The sequence below is a fragment of the Dysidea avara genome, chromosome 2 (genome assembly GCF_963678975.1).
Source record: "Dysidea avara chromosome 2, odDysAvar1.4, whole genome shotgun sequence".
Taxonomy (NCBI): domain Eukaryota; kingdom Metazoa; phylum Porifera; class Demospongiae; order Dictyoceratida; family Dysideidae; genus Dysidea; species Dysidea avara.
Genome location: NC_089273.1, coordinates 15,803,692 through 15,822,773, shown reverse-complemented (window position 1 = coordinate 15,822,773; position 19,082 = coordinate 15,803,692). Strand labels below are relative to the sequence as shown.

The 19,082-nt window shown below is 36.8% G+C and overlaps 1 protein-coding gene across 1 annotated transcript in view; it reads right to left on the bottom strand.

Moving 5' to 3' along the window:
- The window catches only part of LOC136247852 (uncharacterized), a 65,291-nt gene extending 49,021 nt beyond the window's left edge, over positions 1-16,270 (bottom strand). The window contains exons 1-5 of the mRNA XM_066039673.1: positions 16,153-16,270; positions 15,716-16,083; positions 15,093-15,179; positions 13,108-13,203; positions 5,435-5,536 (exon numbers count right to left, since the gene is read on the bottom strand). Coding sequence (XP_065895745.1) covers positions 5,435-5,536; positions 13,108-13,203; positions 15,093-15,179; positions 15,716-16,083; positions 16,153-16,270 — 771 coding nt within the window. The remainder of the gene's footprint in view (positions 1-5,434; positions 5,537-13,107; positions 13,204-15,092; positions 15,180-15,715; positions 16,084-16,152) is intronic.
- Positions 16,271-19,082: the final 2,812 nt, after the last annotated feature.

Below are 19,082 nucleotides of genomic sequence, written 5' to 3'. Positions count from 1 at the left end.
GTTGATCTTAGTTCACTGATGGCTAGCAAAATAGACTATCAAGTGTACTCATCCAAAACAGCAAATGGAACTTTTGAACTTAGGTCAATGAAACTTTATTAAAAGATTCTTGTTCATATTTTTGAAAACTGATTAGGTGGGTGATTATTACTCATTATTCTAGTCATGGCTAAAAGCAAACACACAGATATAGTACATTGTATGTTATGGTTTATGGTTCATTAGGGTCATAGAATTAAAAAGTACATTGTGGAAGGTTGTCTACACCTGCAAATGTACTAGTGGACATCTAATCACTATACTTGATTCTGTACCCATGACTGATTATTTCTAATTCCATTAGAAAATTTACATATTATTTCCTTTGATGTCAGAGGTTACTAAATCCAATAGAAACTTGTGGCTGGGTTACTAAATCATTAGTAACCTGTGGTCTCGCTGGTGGTTGCTTACTACATTTATCAAACAAAGCCAAAAACAAAATGTCCTTACTATTAACTTACTTTCTGGATAAGACAGGCATTGTTAGCATTCAGCTAGGTGTCCAGTACCAATGTCTGACATGGTGTGGCACTGACACAAAACACTCGAAGGATAAATCTCAACGCTAGCACTCATAACTTGCTTCTTAATAGCTTACTTTCTGGACAGAACGAACGTCTTTTTAGCTCAACATAGTAACTACTTGATACTGGTACTATAGTCATGCAACAGTTATGAGTGTCATGTCTGTGCAGTGGCACAGACACAGACACAATCAACTCAACTTAAAGATAAATCCCAGTGTTATAGCACACACAGTTTACCACTTTCTCTCCTACTTCCTTAACCTAGAATCAATAGGAAAAAAGGTGAGATTTCTGGACCAAATATCAGTATGGAAATGTACAGGAATTGTCAGTGTTGAATTTTCCAGTCATATTCTTTTTATTGCTACAGTGGAACCTGCCTTAGTGGCCACCTGTAAAGAAAGGCCACCTCTTTTAAAAGACCAGCTTTAAATTACCCTAGTGAGAAGTGTATACCCTAATCCACCTGTTAAAGCAGCCACCTGCCTATTAAGGCCAAGAAATCTTGGCCCAAAGGTGACTGGCTTAGATTCCACTGTATATCAGACCTGAAGTAAACCAGTATACTGTAAATAACACATGTTGTGACATTTCCTAACATTTCATGTGTCTGGACATTTCCTCTGCCAAGCTGTTGATTTCCTGGTATTTAGAAGTTTGACATTGTCATGAGATTTCCTACATAAGTCACCACTGGAAATCAATGGGTCAGCAGTAAGTGACTCACAAGAGAAGACTGACACTATCAACAAACACTTTTTATCTGTCTTTACTGAGGAGGATGCCTTTACTCTACCAGACCTAGGGGCATCCCCATACAATACTATTATCACATGGTGAATGGTGTGGTTAAATTGAGCTACAAAGCTATAGAGCCTTTAGATCCCAAATGGACTGCTTATAAGATGGCTTTAAAGTATAACTACATCAACATCATCTTCCCAGTGACTGGAAAACTGCCAGTATCACTCCAATCTTTAAGAAAGGATCACATAAAAATCTTGCTAACTACAGGCTGATATCCCTAACAAGTATACCATGTAAGATCATTGAGTACATAGTATGTACAGTAGTTCAGTGTACAAACACCTTGAGACAAACTCTATCTTATGTGATTCCCAACATGGATTCAGGAAGAATTGCTCATGCAAGACACAGCTCATTAACAACTATACATGACATAGCCATATGTCTCAATTCTGGGGACCAAGGTGATATTCTTTTTCTGGACTCTTCAAAGGCCTTTGACAAAGTACCCCATGTCAGAAACTGGATATTATGGAATTTCTGGAGCATGTTTAGAATGTGACTTTTTCACCAATAGAACTCAACAAGCTAAGTACCTGTAGACAACAAGTTTAGTGTACCATCTCTTGTGCCCTCTAGTCTACCCCAGGGTCTTTGCTGGGCCCCCTTCTATAATTACTTCTATTCATCAATATTAACTCTGTACTGAAGCTTTATGGTGATAATGTATTGATTTATGAAAACATTAACAGCCCAAACCTTGCAAAATGACATTATTAAATTAGCTCTGTGGTCAAAGATCTGGTAGTTACCTTTGAATTTTACAAAGCGCGAACATCTAATAGTATAGTTACAAACAAGCCTTCCCCCTCTGAGTATCACTACCTGCTGAATGATCGAACTATTAAGAGAGTACCATTTGCAAAATATCTTGGCTTGACTATTTCTCAGAATTTGTCTTGCTTTACACACATCCCAGAAATCATTGGTCGAGCAAACTCAACTCTGGCATTTTTAGGAGAAAGTTTGGACAGTATGCACAAGATGTATAACCCAAATACTATTAAACATATACATGCCCCATTCTCAAGTATCCAGCAGTCGTTTAGTCCCCTTACACACAATTTAACATACAACAAATGGAGATGGTATAAAGGAAAGCCACTAGATTTGTAATTAGTGATTACTCCAAATACTTCAGTGTTACATCTATGTTATCTCAACTTGATTGGCAAACAATGGAAATCTGATTACATGAATTAACTTTAGCAGTAATGTTTTATAAAATTATTAATCATCAAGTAGATATATCTTGTAATCACATACTGGACTCTAGTTGAATCGTTGGAACTGCAGTTAACTAAGCATTAGCTGTTAGGCAAGCATACTTGCTCAATCACAGTTAGAGATATTTTTAGAGGAATTAAGCCTCTCCAGAGTACTGAGCCCCAAACCCCCTGTACAAAACGTTTTTCAAGTAATTTTTCTGAGCTGGTTAATTGTGACTGGTTTTTGGAAAACCAATCTTATTGCCCATGACTACAGATTTGATTTTCACCAAGAACACAAAGCTACAAAAATAAACTATCAAATTTCATAATCAAAATCAGCTAGACTTGAGTGGTCTGCTTTTGCTGACTACTTTTACCAAGCACAGTGGTGATCTGTACAAGCACTCTGGGGCTCTAATGGAGTTCCGGCCAGCCTGGGGATGGCTGTATGTGGCTGTACAGCTCTGCAGTGTTGAATACAGACCTGTGTTGTAAATGTCCTTCAATTTTAAATCTAATCCATCCATATGCCTTCCACTTTAATTTCTATAAACAGCTACTTGCACTTAGCTGTTTGGTACTTGTACAGTGGATGCTCTGGAAGATGAGGAATATAGCATAAAACATGTGAAAATTTGGTATATGTAGCTTCATCCATTGGCGAGCTCCATCACACTGAATACTTATAGTTAGCACTTCTTGATACTTTTAAACAGGCAATAAGACCAGTTTTCTCAGACTGCGTCACAATTTATCTAAGCAACTTTGGACTAACAAGGCCTTTTCCAAGGAGTTGTTCCAATGATATAATTATATAATTTGCTTTTTTGGTTGACACTATATACCTGGCATGATGTCATGTATAGCACTTGGGTGGTACTTTGGCCATTAGCATTGTATACTAATGGCTAGTAAAGTAAGTACCGCATATGACCGTATTAAAGCCGGGCTCAAATACATGCCGGGTACAGCTAGGGCACTGTCATAATAAACGCCGGGGCTCATTTAAATGCCAGGGTGCTAATGATATGCACTGAAAGGAGTTCTAAACTCGTGTCAGCTGCTAACTATACAGTGATGTCTCGTCACCAGTCTTATGATGTCTTGTCTTGTTCGACTATACTTTCTCTTCTGGTGATGGCCATAGTGTATTTATCGTGGTCATTGTCATCTTTCCGCCCGACTTCCAATGTTTCACCCAGCAGAGGAGTCCAAATGGGTTTATGTACGTGATGGGCTATGGATTTCGTATTTCGTAGGTACTTGTACTGGCACCTGCCATTCTCAACGACTGGCTAGTAAGAAATAAACGCCCGGGTCCAAATTAACGTCGGTCTCGTTTAAACACCGGGTCAAAAATGATTTATAGGAAATAAACGCCCGAGCTTCTATACGGTCATATACGGTACTTTAGTACACTTAAAACATCATATGAACTTGTGTTTCTGTTTTATATTACTGTTTCATTGATGATAGACACCTGGAGTGATGTCATGTATAGCACTGGGTGTGGCACTTTGATGATTACTTTTGGCTATTAGTGTTGTATTCACTATGTTAGTTTATTTGTGGCTACTTCAGTTACGTCTGCTTTACAATAGTAATTATGCCACAGGAAGCACGCACAATTTGTAGCATGTTAATGTACAAATGCCAGACTAGTATTGTATTAGTTTGCTATTGAAGATAGGTATGTAGGTAGCTAACTGTAGCCAGTAGAGTTGCTGCAAAACTCGTCAGGCATTCATAATGTGCAGCAGAGTTTCTACGCGATAATAATTATGTTGCTAAACTATTAATGTACAATGCTTCAGCTTTTCATTTCATCAAGAAATGTTTACAGGGGCACAGCTAAAATATTATGCAGCCACTCACAGTAGCAATACCGCTATTGAAGTTGGGATGCTCATGTGTAGTCAAGCAAGTCATGGACTACTGATCCGGCCTGTTATACTGTACCTATAGTGGACACTATATACATTGTACAAGTTATCTCGCTATTATTCATTTTCTATTTACTGAACACCATGGCTGAGTGTTGTGATCAGAATACTTTGTAAACATTCTACCAGGTAAATATTACATGATAAATAAGCCATAATTCCTAATAAATACCTAAGAAGAACCTTCTACACTATACAACCCACTGTAGCTATACAATACACAAGGTAGTCTCTGGATGAAACATTGAACAGTACAAAACTCAAGCCTGCAGCCTTGCACATTGTTGATTTATGCTTGGCTGAAGGCATCAGTTAGTGAGTAGAAATTTTACTTAAATAAATTTTTTTTTAAATTCCATAGAAACTTGTTGGAATGGGGGTGGTTGCTCTGAAGGAATTTTTGGGCTTAGTTATGCTTAACCAATACTGCAAAGCTGTTTTGAAGGTAAATTTAGGATATTTTTCATGCGATTTTGAAAGCCAAGAAGCCCACAGCTACATGATCCCTAATATACAGTACTATGGTACTATATGAATAGTGAAATCACTTGCTATGAATGAGCACGTGTGTTTTCCAACACTTTAGATCAGAAACAAACATAACATTTCTGTAGTAATCAAATTTGCATGTAGCTATGATTAACATGAAAGCAAGAAAGGTTAACAAGAAATTGTTTTAATTAAATTATTGACAACTGGCTTCAAACTATTATCTGGATACTGAAGTAATATCAGGATATCAGATAATATGAATATTGTTCCAGCCTTAGTAAGAACCAACCCTATGGATAATACTACACAATAATTCATTAATGTAGTAACAGTAGTCACACTTAAATGCACCCAAATCTGCTACCTCAGAGACATGTCACAATTGTAACACGTTGCTGTAGACATTCCTTACCTGTGAAAATTGTGAAATGTTTTGTTTACAGCTCCTTATAAAGTAATAGACCACGTCAATGTGGTTATTCTCTGCAGCCCATTTTAAGGGAGTCCAACCACTCTACAAATGATAAAAGTGGATGATTACACTTGCAAACAATACAGAATACAAATATCATATTAAAGGGAGAGACATGGAATTTTAAGATTCTTTTTTATTTCATTACTGTATTGATTTGATACCCTTATGTATGGTTGTACATTTGAAATTTAATTTACTGTATGATTTGTTAATGAAATCTAAACCAACTAGGAGGAGGCAACGCAAATTCACCAGAATTGTCGTAATTAAAATTTTTTCCATTAACCTACCATCACAGCGATTTCTTGGCCGCCATCTTGGATTTCACATCTTTTTTCATCCTGGCCTTTTTGGGGGCCGCACTCTTTTTTTTACAGCTTGGCTATTTTGGTTTAGATGTCACTTCTTTTTGTATTGCAAGCCACAAAGCCAGCCATTAACTGGCTTTGGTGCTTCCTTCTAACTTGTTTTTTTTTTCTTTTCTGCAGGAATATTGGAACAAAGGAAGAAGTGTTGTGTGCAGTTTTTTGTCTGTTTAAAAATATTTGTATGTTTAACAATGAAAGATGATTTTGTTTCCAACACATATTTCTACAGGTTGATTTGTTTATAGCTGATCCCTATAAGGTAACATGTATCCAGCTGATATCTCTACAGTCAAGAGATGATGTTCTACAAACTCAAAGAGTTGTGGTCATTAAACAGAACTAGTCACTACATACAAAACACATTCATCCCATGCAACCTGCCAAGATGATCTTGAGGTACTGGGCCTTTCAGGGCTCGGATGATGATGACAATCCCCTTTTCCCCTAAGTAATAGTTTTCCCCTTGTAGCTAGCTGTAGTTTATGTAGTTAGCCTAGCAAGGACTAAACAGCAATAAAATTACAGGTGTTTCTGGGTTTAATACAGTGAATGGTTTGATAGTTGCAGTTCACAAGAGACATTGCTGTTGCATGATGGTTTCATGGCTTCTCATGTGAAGGTATGTATTTCTGTGCGTGTAGCTTTGGCTGAAAGTTTCAACATGATCTTAAAAGTGGGTACTCCCACCCCCTGGTTCAGATTCCATTGACCCTTCCTGTGCCTGGACAATACAATCTTGGTTGGCCCCTCAAGGTTACTATATAAATCACTTTGTTTTCTTGCACTTGGCGTCTAGTAACTACTTTGTGATTAGTAACTATTTTGTGATTAAACCAGAATACTTCATAATTTTCTGTAATTTAGTACAGCACATACTACTTCCAAATTAAGTGGATTACAGACACACTTCATCTACTGTTCTCTGTAACTAAGGTATGTAAGGCCGCGTAACAAGCATAGCATAGCTGAAACTGCTAACCTAAAGTGATACATTGCTTGTGCATAATAATCCTCAGTATATACATAGAATTAGTAATTTACCTAATATGCTTTTAGGAATTTCCCAATTTTCTACCTACTATGCCTGTTTTTGTGAGTATCATAAATGCATTATGCTTTTATTTTATGTGTTTTTTGAATTTTGTACAGAAAAATTCCTCATAATTATAATAAAATTAATGTGAATGGAGAAGTGTCACTTTAACTGCAGCACACAAAATAGTAGCAAAAGCTTGAAAAGGGAATGTATTCCAGAATTAGTAGGCATATTAGAGCAGGAGATCTGTGGACATATGAGCAGTCCCTCAGAAACTCTAGGCATATATCATGGTAATTTTGTGTGTAGATATGGTTTCTTAATAATTCTGATCAATTGTTTGAGTTGTAGCAATTGGTATTCAAAGGACAGCAAAATTGCTAAGTACAATCTGTATCTGGCATTTGCAGCACCATGCCAAGAACATATTAATATCCTGGATTAAATTGTTCTCATTTTATCTTTCATGTATGATAACTATTTTATTACAGTGTTTGACTGTTCTATTAGAGAATCTTGATCTTTATTTGTGAACTAATTTTGGAAAACCATCAATTTTTCAACATTCATTTTACTTATTCTTTGTTGTCTATAGGGACAGATAGGTTCAGCTTCATAAGTTGAGCAGTGTGGGAATTACAGCAGTAGACAGCCAGACGAGCAAATAAATCAATATGTACAGAAGCCATCAAGAAAATAATCTACAGGCACTTACATAAACCTACATAACTTACTGACACAATGGCATACGGAGTTGAATCTTGGCTCATTGTGTTTGTCATGAATTTGTCAATCCACTACGGTATAGTGTTTTCCCAAGAGATACTTCTGTATTTGAGAAGTAAGGCGAATTAACTGAAGAACGATCGTCGGTAAGTTCTTTCGTCCCCACAACATAAACAAACATTTGTAACTTAGAAACCCTTCCTTGTATGGAGATGAAACAAACATTTTTGAACTCCCTATGAACAGAAAAATATGATGTGCAGGATTTATCCATTGGAGTCTCAATTCACCAACCAGTGAGGTAATAAAAACTTGCAAAATTTTTTTCTGGAACTTGTTTTAGCCATTGTGTTTAAATGCATTTTATTGCAAAAGTAGTAGTGTATAGATCGACAGTTTTCAAAATTCGGTCACATTCGTTAATCTCAGTCTCACTGCAGACTTGCAAAGACTCAATGTCCAGACATTCACTAGATAAGAGCTTCCATCATAACTATTGTCTTTCAATAATCATAATCACCATATCAAAGTTCAGATGGTGCTACATGTTAGAATTCAATGAATGAAGCTCAACTAAATTGAAATGCCATGCCTTTGTGCTAGTTGGCACATGACTGCATGTGTCCTATAAAACTAAACCCACAATGATAAGCATTCATTCTGTCAAGTGTAAACTTGCAGCAAGACTATAGTGCATTGTTTCTACTAGTTGTCAGGAATAATTTCACTGTTCAAAACAAATTATCCCTTGTTGAATTTGTGACTATTATAGCAGAAGTTATACTCACTGTGGCAGAAATTTACCCCATATGTTGCAATTATGCTCCATTATTCCACCATTATGCTTTAGGTTTTTCATTCCTTATTATGCTCAAACTTATGCCAGCATAATCGATGCAAGCCTGGCCCTTGCATGTGATATCTGTTGTTCAAATATTTTCTCGGAGCCCATGCAGTGAGAAGTTTAAACAACAAAAAGAGTGCTACATGTGTGGCATTATGATGGGAGTCATTTTGTGTTAAATCAACAAAGAATTTAGGGTCACCTCTCGGATTTTGATTAAACTTGGTGTGTTTGTAGTACCTGTGGTGCTCATCACCCTTACAAATTTTTAGTCTTATACACCAAATGCAGCCAGGAAGTGCAATAAAATACTTAAAGCAGTACCCATGCTTGTGTATTTGAAAAATACAGTACTTGGGGTGTCTCGAGACAAATACAGCACTTGGCTTTGCATTGTACTATATAAACATCTTGACACACACCCTCACACTGTATTTTTCATACACATGTGCATCGGTGCTTTAACTACATATAACATATTGTATGGTCTACAAGTAATAGCAGTTTAGAAGCAGTATATTGGAAGCTCTACAAATTTGATGGTGAGATGGTTTTAATTAACACATCTACTATAGTCTGTTCACCTTAACCTAGCCCTTGTTTCTTGTTACTAACTCTTGTTACAAGGGCCAGCTGCCCAAACATTTAGTAGCACTGTGAAGCCAACTAAAAAAGTGCTTTGATACAGGCAAGAACAAGTGAGTTGTGAGGCTTTAAAAATATCCCATACATAGAGTATGTACAATTCAGGTATACAAACATGTTTAAAACATAAAACATGCTTGTTACAGTACAAAACTATTGGGAGTGAACACATGTTGACCTCTTTGATACTACTATATTTGGCAGGGTCTCAGGTGAACATGTACCAACTACACTAATTCCTAATTGCATTTTATCTGGTAGTCATAATTGTGTGCCTGACACACATGTTTGGCTTCATTAAAACTGCATGGCTATTATTGAAAATTACCAGAGACTTTTATGACGGCTATTCCATTTACAATCTGAGTATTAACTCAATATTCTAATTAGTTTACCCTGAAGGCATTACAAACGATCTGTCTTTTGTATGCAAATAATTGATGAAAGCTCAGTGAACATTTATCACATACACACTAAAATTTGTACTGATATTTTGCTTTATGTGTAAAACTTTATCTTACCCAGTATTTCATGGCTCAAATCAATGTCATCTCTTTGTCCACACTTCACTCAAGTCATATACCATCATCGCTTAGTTTGTACCAGCATAGATAATACTATGGTACTGAATGTGTCATACAAAAATATTCCATGCAAGTGAAATGTAGCTAGTACACTAAAATATACTGTATCAACAAAGAGCTTATATAGTCTTTTACCTGTTTTGATAAAGCGGTCTGACATAAGATGTTTGGAACCTAGCTATTATTGCAATGTGAAGAGGTGGTCTTTGCAAAGAGGTGATCTTTATAAAAGGTGACCATGAAGTGGTCAGTATGCCATGAAGATCTAATTATAAAGTGGTCTCTGTACAGAGGTGGTCTTTATAAGAAGGTGAAATTTAAGAAATGGCCACTAAATAAGGGTTTCACTCTAGGATACATTTATATGACGATTTGACCATTTCCGTTTTCCATTTCCACTTTCCATTTCCACTGTTTCCAATTGCCCAGTGGTATACAACAGATTACATTCCAGCAATGATGACAGAAAATAAACATTTATTCAATGAGTAAAGGCTGTTTATTTACTGTACTGAATTTCTATTTTAATTGAGTTTATTGAAGGTGGACTGGCTGATCACTGAAACCATGTGATAAAGTTTAGTAGGGACTAGCCTATGTACAGTAACATGCACGTACAGTGGAATCTCCCTTATCCAAACCTCTATTATCCAGGTACCTCCATTGTCTGGACAGCACAAATTGATCATGTGACTTGTAGCTTATTGACCATAATGAAGTTTGGATTAGATAAAAGCACAAGGAAAGGGAGCCTAAAGAGGGTAGGTATAAACAGTGGACTCAGGGACTCCAAGGACCTGTGGGGACCCAACATTTTTGTGGAATTTTTAGGAAATTTACATACTTACTTTCTATCCTGGTACTACTGAGATACCTTTATGGCCAGTCTGAAATAGCCTAGACCACTCTTTCTCTGTCCTGTGGACTGCTCTTTGTACATTGCCTAGAAATTATAAGTGCCTTGTATGTAGGCCACTCATTCTTCACGCCTTCAGTAAATGTATTAATCAGGGGCTTATTCTAAAAGGGTAACAGGTCATTGTCTTTATGTGCTAGCTACGTTGCACAAAGATTGTTTATCGAGCTGCTGGTGTACCTTGCAGTAATCGCTTCACTGAAGCCATTTTCATGTCATTGAACTTTATTAACTGGTGACATGTTAGGCTAGTGTGCTCTTTGTGTAGCACAGTAGCCTAGTATTCAATGCAGGCAACTTTCAGTGGTGCTTATATGTTATTTGTAATTGAATTAAACATAGTGTAAACAATTGCAACAGACAGAAAGTGGTTTGACCATGAGAGATTAGCCACTGTGACTAGCAGAAGTGTCTAGTAAAAGTACAGAATGTATATAAACATTGCAAAATCCCCATGAAAGTTGGGTCTTCACCGGTCCCAGGGTCCTTGGATCCCTGGTCCTGAGTCCACTCTTTATACTCACCTGTGTCTTCCATTCATTGCTTCATTTTAAAAGTAATCTTTAGTGTTGGATATACATAAGGTAGGAAATTAGGTTTCATTTCATGTATAAGAATATCCTGTTATATCATACAGTATGGTGGTACTGTATAATAGGGATCATGCAGAACTCGGTTTTTCCAGCAAAAAAATATTGCCCTAAAACCAGCCTCAATTTGTCTTCAAGACACCTTGGCAGTATTGGTCAGGCACAGCCAAGCCCAAAAACGTCTTTAGACTAACCTCAAACTAGGGACCAGTCTATTTTGCTTTTTTTTTTCTAACTATTTTTCTTTCCAGCAATTCTTTTATTTTTCACCTATTATGCTCCATATTTTGCTCAAGAATTATAAATTTTGCTCAGCACTGATCTTTGTTAATTGAATATTTCCAAGTGTAAAGCTACAGTTTCACCTTAAAGTTCTATTAGAGTATCTCGATCAGAAATTACTTTTAACATGTAAAGCAAGAAGCCAGCTAATATTGCTTAACATGTGTGACTGTTTTATTAGGGTATCTCGATTGTCACTTGTTGTTCCTGTAACAATTAGCTATGCATTGTCGATATTTTAGCATGTCTGACTGTTCTATTAGAGTATCTTGATCTTTTGTGCAATTTTTATGTCCACTCCACAAAAGTTGCACCTATTATGCCAGCATTTTGCTCATTGCTTTTACCCAACCATTATGCCAAAAATTTTGATGGCGAAATCGACGGGTCCCTACCTCAAACCCTTCCAAAATATTTCCATGGAATTAAAAAAAAAAATTAACAGAATTATTTTTATTCTGACTAACTGATGCCTTCAGCCAAGCATAGCTCGACAATGGACATAACTACAGGCTAGATTTCTTCACTGTTCAACGTCGCTTCATCCCAAGAAGTGCCTTTCACCAACCGCAGTACGTACAGTACAATACACGCATCATGGACTTGCCTTTGTCCTCTTTTACATACCAGTTCTTATTCCTGACAATGCTGGCAAGCAGTCAATTCATGTGGCTTCACTTTGGCTGTGTTGGTATCTCACTCATGTTTTCCACAGCAACTGGATTGATTGCAGATATGCTTCTCCTAATGTTCTTTATTTGCAACACTGTGTAACAGATTGAAATAAGTGACACTGAAGCATAATGGCCACTGTTTAATCTCGAGTAGTTTAGGGCTTGCCAATTGTCTGTCTTTTCATGGTGATTGGATTGATTGCAGAGGTGCTTTTCCTACTGTTCTTCATCTATAATGCTGTATAATGGGGTGAACATAGCTTATAGCAAAGCGTAATGACTATATCATTTTCAAGTTAGTAATTGATACCTGGGACACATGTTCAGATGAAAACATCAACTCTGAGGCCATCCTTTTTTTTGATGCAGTATGCGTGGGTTTACTATAACGTTAGTAAAAATGTAAACAAACAAGTATGAGGAATTTTAAGTTCAATTAGGGATCATAGAAATAAAAAGTAGGGAAACAAGAGAGATCACTTACACCTGCAGATATACCAGTGGACATTTAATTCCTAATTCAGTCATGAGTATAGGCTGAAATAGGGATTGACAATGTCCACTAGTATATCTGCAGGTGTAAGTGACCACCTTGTTTTCCTACTTTTTATTTCTATGATCCATAATCAAATAATGTTTCCTTATACTTGTAGTAATATAATAGAAACCTGACACTCTGCCTATAGTTTGCACTTACACATTACTTCATGCCCAAAATTAATTCTGGGTTTGAAGGGTTAAATTAATGATGATTGGATATAGCAATGAAAAGCACAATAATATAACAAGATGAAAGAAACATAACTGAATAAGACTTGTATGTTTTGTACTAGCAGTTATACAACAATGTACACAATTGAGAATATAGGTGTTGTGATTGTGTTTACACATTTGCTAGCACACTTAATATCTACAGTAGTAGTACTAAACACAGTAGTGACTTACATTATCCTTCACTGTTATGTCTGCACCAAGTTCTACAAGTAGCTGGATGATACTCAGTTTGTTGTGATAAACAGCCCAATGTAGTGCTGTCCCGTCCTGTGAGTAACAGATGATTAACATGTTATGAAGAGACTTTTACAATGTATACATACATCAGCACAAATAAATCATTTGCAGACTAAGCAGCTACACTAGCAACATTAAATGTCATTACCCAGGGAATTTAGTGTATCTATATCATTGTGATGTAATGACGATGTAGTGAATTATATACAATGGGTGAATGTTGGAATTCTGAAAAGGAGTTTCCACTAAAAGTAATTAATTGAATATTCTACAGTACTGTTCAAATATAACATCATCTTGTTAGAGTGCGAGTAATTAAAAAACTTGCAAATTAAAAGGCGTGGCACCTGTTTCTCTTACAAGTATTCATCCCAAATGAAACAGGATGAGTACTTACAAGCTAAAGGGTGCCATGCCCTTTATTTAGCAAGTTTTTAATTGCTCATGCTCTTGCAAAATGATGTTACATTTAAGCAGTACTGTAGTAAAGTGTTTTATTATAATAACAAACTGTTTCAATAGAGTACCTAGATGATTATAATAACAATGCACTAATATCTGATGTTGCTGTTATAACCATGATTAACTAAGATAAAGGCTATTATTGCATTGTATTTCACGACAAATCCTAGATGTAAGAAAACCTGAAATTTCAAATTTTCCAAGTAGTAATTTGTTAATGGATATGACAAAAACATAAGGACCTACAGACTATCAAACACAGTAGCCTAAATTTGGGCTTGCTGTAGTATAACAGCCAAAACAAACATCTTGCACCAACCTCCAAATGTGACAGGAAGTGTAGTTACAAAAACTGGTCAAGCCAATATTAAACCATGAGCTTAAAACAAGTCTTTAATAAAGTGCAATTGATATTGAAGCTGTCTATTTTGGTACTGTACATAAGTGTAAATCAACAAAATGACATAATTGTATTTGTAGTAGCAAGCACCTTACTGGCTGATTAACTACAACATACTGTTAAGCCTACCCATCACTACCTGTCACCTGAAAATGTGCACCAAACTACACTAAGTATTCACAACAATTAACCTGAACACAAAATCCAAGCAACATCACATGCTCAACAGCCTTAAAGCTTGTGTATTGTATTCTTCACATGTGTAATGTATAACACAAAGTGTGCACATTTCATTAAACACAAAAGAAATAAGAGACTAGTTTTAATTGCAGGGCTAATATCAGGTTGGGCTTGATGTAACATTTTTCTCAAAAGTTTACATCAGACAATTGTTGCAATTAGTATTCCCCTAGCAGCTATACAGTGAGTTACTATGGAAAATAAATGCTCTCAGGCAAGTTCCTCTCAGCTTGTTTGTAAGTCTATTTTCCAGTCCTTTCATATTTTAGTTGTGTCCATTGTAAAATTCCAAAGGGCTTTCCTGAAACCACTGGTAAACCCTTTGGTGTCCTATCCCATACAGAATAACAATAACAAATGTGACCAAGATTTTTCAAAAAATGGTCCAAATCGTACATAATAGTTGGTAGCTAGCTACATTGTACACTACCACACTATGCCTTAGCATTGCTCAGATTACTCAAGACTGAGTTAAGAGTTGTCTTTTCTGGGATGTGTGGCAAATGTTGGTAAGGATCTGAGAATCAGTGGTGCACTATGGGATGGCTTGATACAATTTGCTAAATACTTTTGGTGCTGATTCTGCTGCATATCAGCCACTAAGAAGCCAGTATTGTCCATTATAACCTTGTGCTCAAGTTTAATCATGGTGCTTCTCCATTTTGAAGTCTTCTCTTGCTACCCCACTTCCCTTTTGAGCAGTTGGGATAGTATTCCACTTATATAATTCATCAATTTCTTTATATGGTGGGATAAAAGTAGCTGTTTGTAATGTTCTGTAAGGTAACACACTGAGGCATAAATTTCATATACATACCAAAATCTTGTCACATAGGTGCAGCCGAGGGTGGGCATGAGCATGTATTTGCCCAACCATCACAGTTCCTTGTTTGGCCATCTTCAACTATTGCCCAACCATCACAAGTAGTTAGTATAAATAGCAGCATACAAATAATCTTGTGACAGTTATACTATAATAGTGCACACGTCACTTGTTGAGTAATGACTATGAACAAGTTCAACAAAGGCCATAGTCCAGTTGATTGTCATCACATGATCAAATGGTACGGTTGTACTGTTTAAGTAGGGATCCGGGTGAAAATTTCGTGCGCCACCAAAAACTCTGCCTTTGAAAACCATCCTAGATTTTTTTAGAATCTATAAAACAAACTATATAATCACAACAAATAAAAATACAATGAATAAAATACAACTACTGGGAAAGGGGAACAACAAAGAAAAACTACAGGGAAAGGGGAAGTCATCATCACTACCTTGCAGAGCCCAATACCTTAAAATCATTCGAGCATTATTCACCCATAAACAAACAGAGAGTTGTTGAAGTAGATTTCTTCTGGCCACTTTAGGTGAAATGCCACTACAGGTGGTGGTATGATCAGCAATAGAATTAAGAACTGACAATGCAAAAGGTGTCCATACCCCAAAACTTTCCACAACTAGTGGAATGAAATCACCTCCTACCCTCTCCACAATAGCAAGGTGCTTCGCATCCTTAGCCACCTCTCCAGCTGCAGCAGCCACCCCAGCACAGGAAGTGGAGGAAGAAATATGAGCAGGCTGAGTAATGCTGCAGACAGAGACATCAAAATAGGCAGGACGACCAAGTTGATAAACAGGATGGAAAATGTCTCCTGGACATGAACTGTCATCAAAAGAGGCACATTGTTCTTTAACAACTCCTGGATGGTCTTGTAATAAGGCATGATGAAGGATGTTAACTAAGGCACCATGGCAGCAGATTCTCATAGGACCATGGGAACAGCCTAAAAGATGGTCACCAAAGCAATCTATGGAAGAGAGGCATGTACACAATGGGGAAATGGGAAACAGAGAAACTCCAAGCCATAGACGCAAACCAACAATAAACTCTGGACCTGGGATAGCTAAACCAAGAGAGGTTGAAGGAATAGCTTTAAACCAGCCACTACTGGTGCCAGAAGAGTGAGAAAGGTCAGTCAACCATCCTAGAGACATTACGAGACGAAAATCACCTTTATGGAATAGTACTAGTCCATATAATACATAATACAACATTAAATATAACAAAATACTTACAGGTGGCCAGATATAGAATTTTTTTTAAATCGCCAAACTTGAATTTTAGACTGACTGACTGACTGACCACAGTTGCAAGCCTAGAAGCCAAATGAAGCAGCATACGGCCACCATTTTATGCCACAATAACAAATTCACCAGTAGGATGTGCCGTTTGGGGTTCTGACGAGTGTGTTCCCTCTGTGCCTTGTCTGTTCTTTTATCTTCAATCAGGCTGCTTGTCCTCTTCTTCATTCAACGAAACCATATTGAGGCGTTAATTTTCCGTATCAACACTTTCTTTAAGCAGCATAATAGACACCACAAGATTATTTAAGGCGCATACACGCTACTGTATGGTACGGAGATACCGGTTACTAGATAGCCACCTGTATCTTCACGATAGGTCACAGGATCACGCCCATTCTTTATTCTACGCATTATTAATTGAAACCACAATGACCACACCCCTTTTACGCTAGCTACAGAATAGCTAGTGACCACACACCTTCAAGTTGATAGGCTGACTTGGGACGTTCTAATAATCAATCGAAACCATGATGACCACACCCTTTTCAAGCGAACATCTTTGCAGGCTAGCTGACTTGAGATACTCTAATACAGCAGTCACCCTAATAGAACAATCACATGTTTATAGCTAGCTGTATGCTTTTAATAACAAAAACTAAACTAACTAGTATATAAATTTAAAAATGAAGTAGTGATCCAAGTGATAAAAAGTAATGAAACAAGAGATGAACGATGGTAGCTATTACAGCATAGTTCGGTGGGAAATCCCTACTTTGGCATTGAACACAGAATAATTGCTATATCATGCCAAAGTAGGAATTTCCCACCGAACTATGCTGTAATAGCTATCATCGTTCATCTCTTGTTTCATTACTTTTTATCACTTGGATCCCTACTTCATTTTTAAATTTATAATTTTAATATACTATGTAATTAGGGGAATCCTTTGGAAAGTCGGTCCTTTGACATCTCAAGAAGATTCATGTGACACATGGTTTAATATTTTTTGAATTTTTTAAAAACAAAGCTGAAGTCTTGTACCATGGTAGAGCACAGATATTAAATGTCTGAGTCAGTCGGATTCTACCAGTAAGATATTTTATTCATAAATTATTAGTTCTGTAGTTTAAGCGTGTTTTAGTTTACTATGGAATGTGCCACACACTCAAGGTGTGAATACTTCCCATGAAGTTGAGTACGAAAGAAGCAAATGTTGGTTGGAGCCTAGCCCACTTGTCTGACTAGCAATTTTGAGTTGAGGTAAGTGTGCAACCTCACAACATTGTCTACTTTTAGTGGAGTTTGCACAAGTGTAACTTGTGAAAATAAGTCAATTCTCAAATTTTTTACTTTACTCAGCATCTGCAGGAATGACCAAAGAAACTAAATCACAAACCGGTAACTGATTTAAAGGAGAACAAAATAACATTGATGCAACTTGCTTAAATAGTCCAGTATGCCTGCTAAGTTTACCCAAGATAATCACAATTGTATGCTACTGATGTAAAAATAAAGCCCTTGACATTTCGAGAGCAGACTTGTCTGCAGTCAATAACATTATTGTTCCTTTATCTTAGGAGGGCATTGAAGTGTCCCCTTCCATTTTTTACTGTGTATATACATACATACATACATATATAGTATGTATATATGTATGCATAGGCGGTGGAAACAGGGGGGCCATCCCCCCCCCCCCCCACTTTTTTGGGACACTGTTTGCAAGAAAAGATCGAGATACTCTAATAGAACAGTCAGCATCTGGATACTCTAATAGAGCATCACAGTATTCAGAGAAACAGTGTAGCAAGCTACTTAGTACGTATGTGTAAGGAGATATATTTGGTGGAGAGCAGCTATTGTCAGCAGGCTGTGACCTTTTTTTTTTTTTGGTCTTCAATTTTCAGCTGGCCTGGCCCCCTCACTCTTTGGCCTACTCCACTGCCCCTGTATGTATGTATGTATAGATTATGTAAAAAGTTGTAAAACAATAACTAATACAAGACAGCAGATTGAATAGGATTCCCAGTTACAGTTACAATGCCACCTTTAGTATGAAGTCAGACAAAACAGAATAATTTGGAAAAGTGTGGGCATATTTTGGGACAGAAATAAAGGACCTCTGCCTTATTAAAATCAGTATTGTATAGTAAGACATCGATCCCCTTCCTGTACTTATAAAACGGAGACAAGACAACGAGACTGCTGCTTGTAAAACTTGTCATGTAATTACATGGCCATCCAACAATAGATGTGAAGTTGTGTGATTTCATTGCTCACACACAAGAAGGATGGTCCAGATGAAGTTGTTATAGATATCTCAGACAGTACACACAAGATGCTCTTAGGAGTTAAATCCCATACCAAAGTGTAGTATATCTCCAGAGGAAGCATGTAAAGATCCAAATTTCTACTGCTACATACCTTTCATATAGCAGGATTTTAACTTTGAAAAGAGGTCACTTGTATTAGCACCAAATTCAGCCACAACTGTATGTATCATCAGATTTCTGTTAATGGTGTGGACCTCTGTATCTATACTACCAAGGGTGTCCTAATAGAAAGAATATATTCTGACTAGAATGGGCTAAAGTACTTTTCCACAACTAACTCATTATTTTGATAATGTAATGTTACCAGAAATAGTGCATCCATTGTACAAACCTTACATGTACTATCCTGTAAATCAAGACTCATAGTAGTGAGTTGTGTCGTCAAGGAAAGT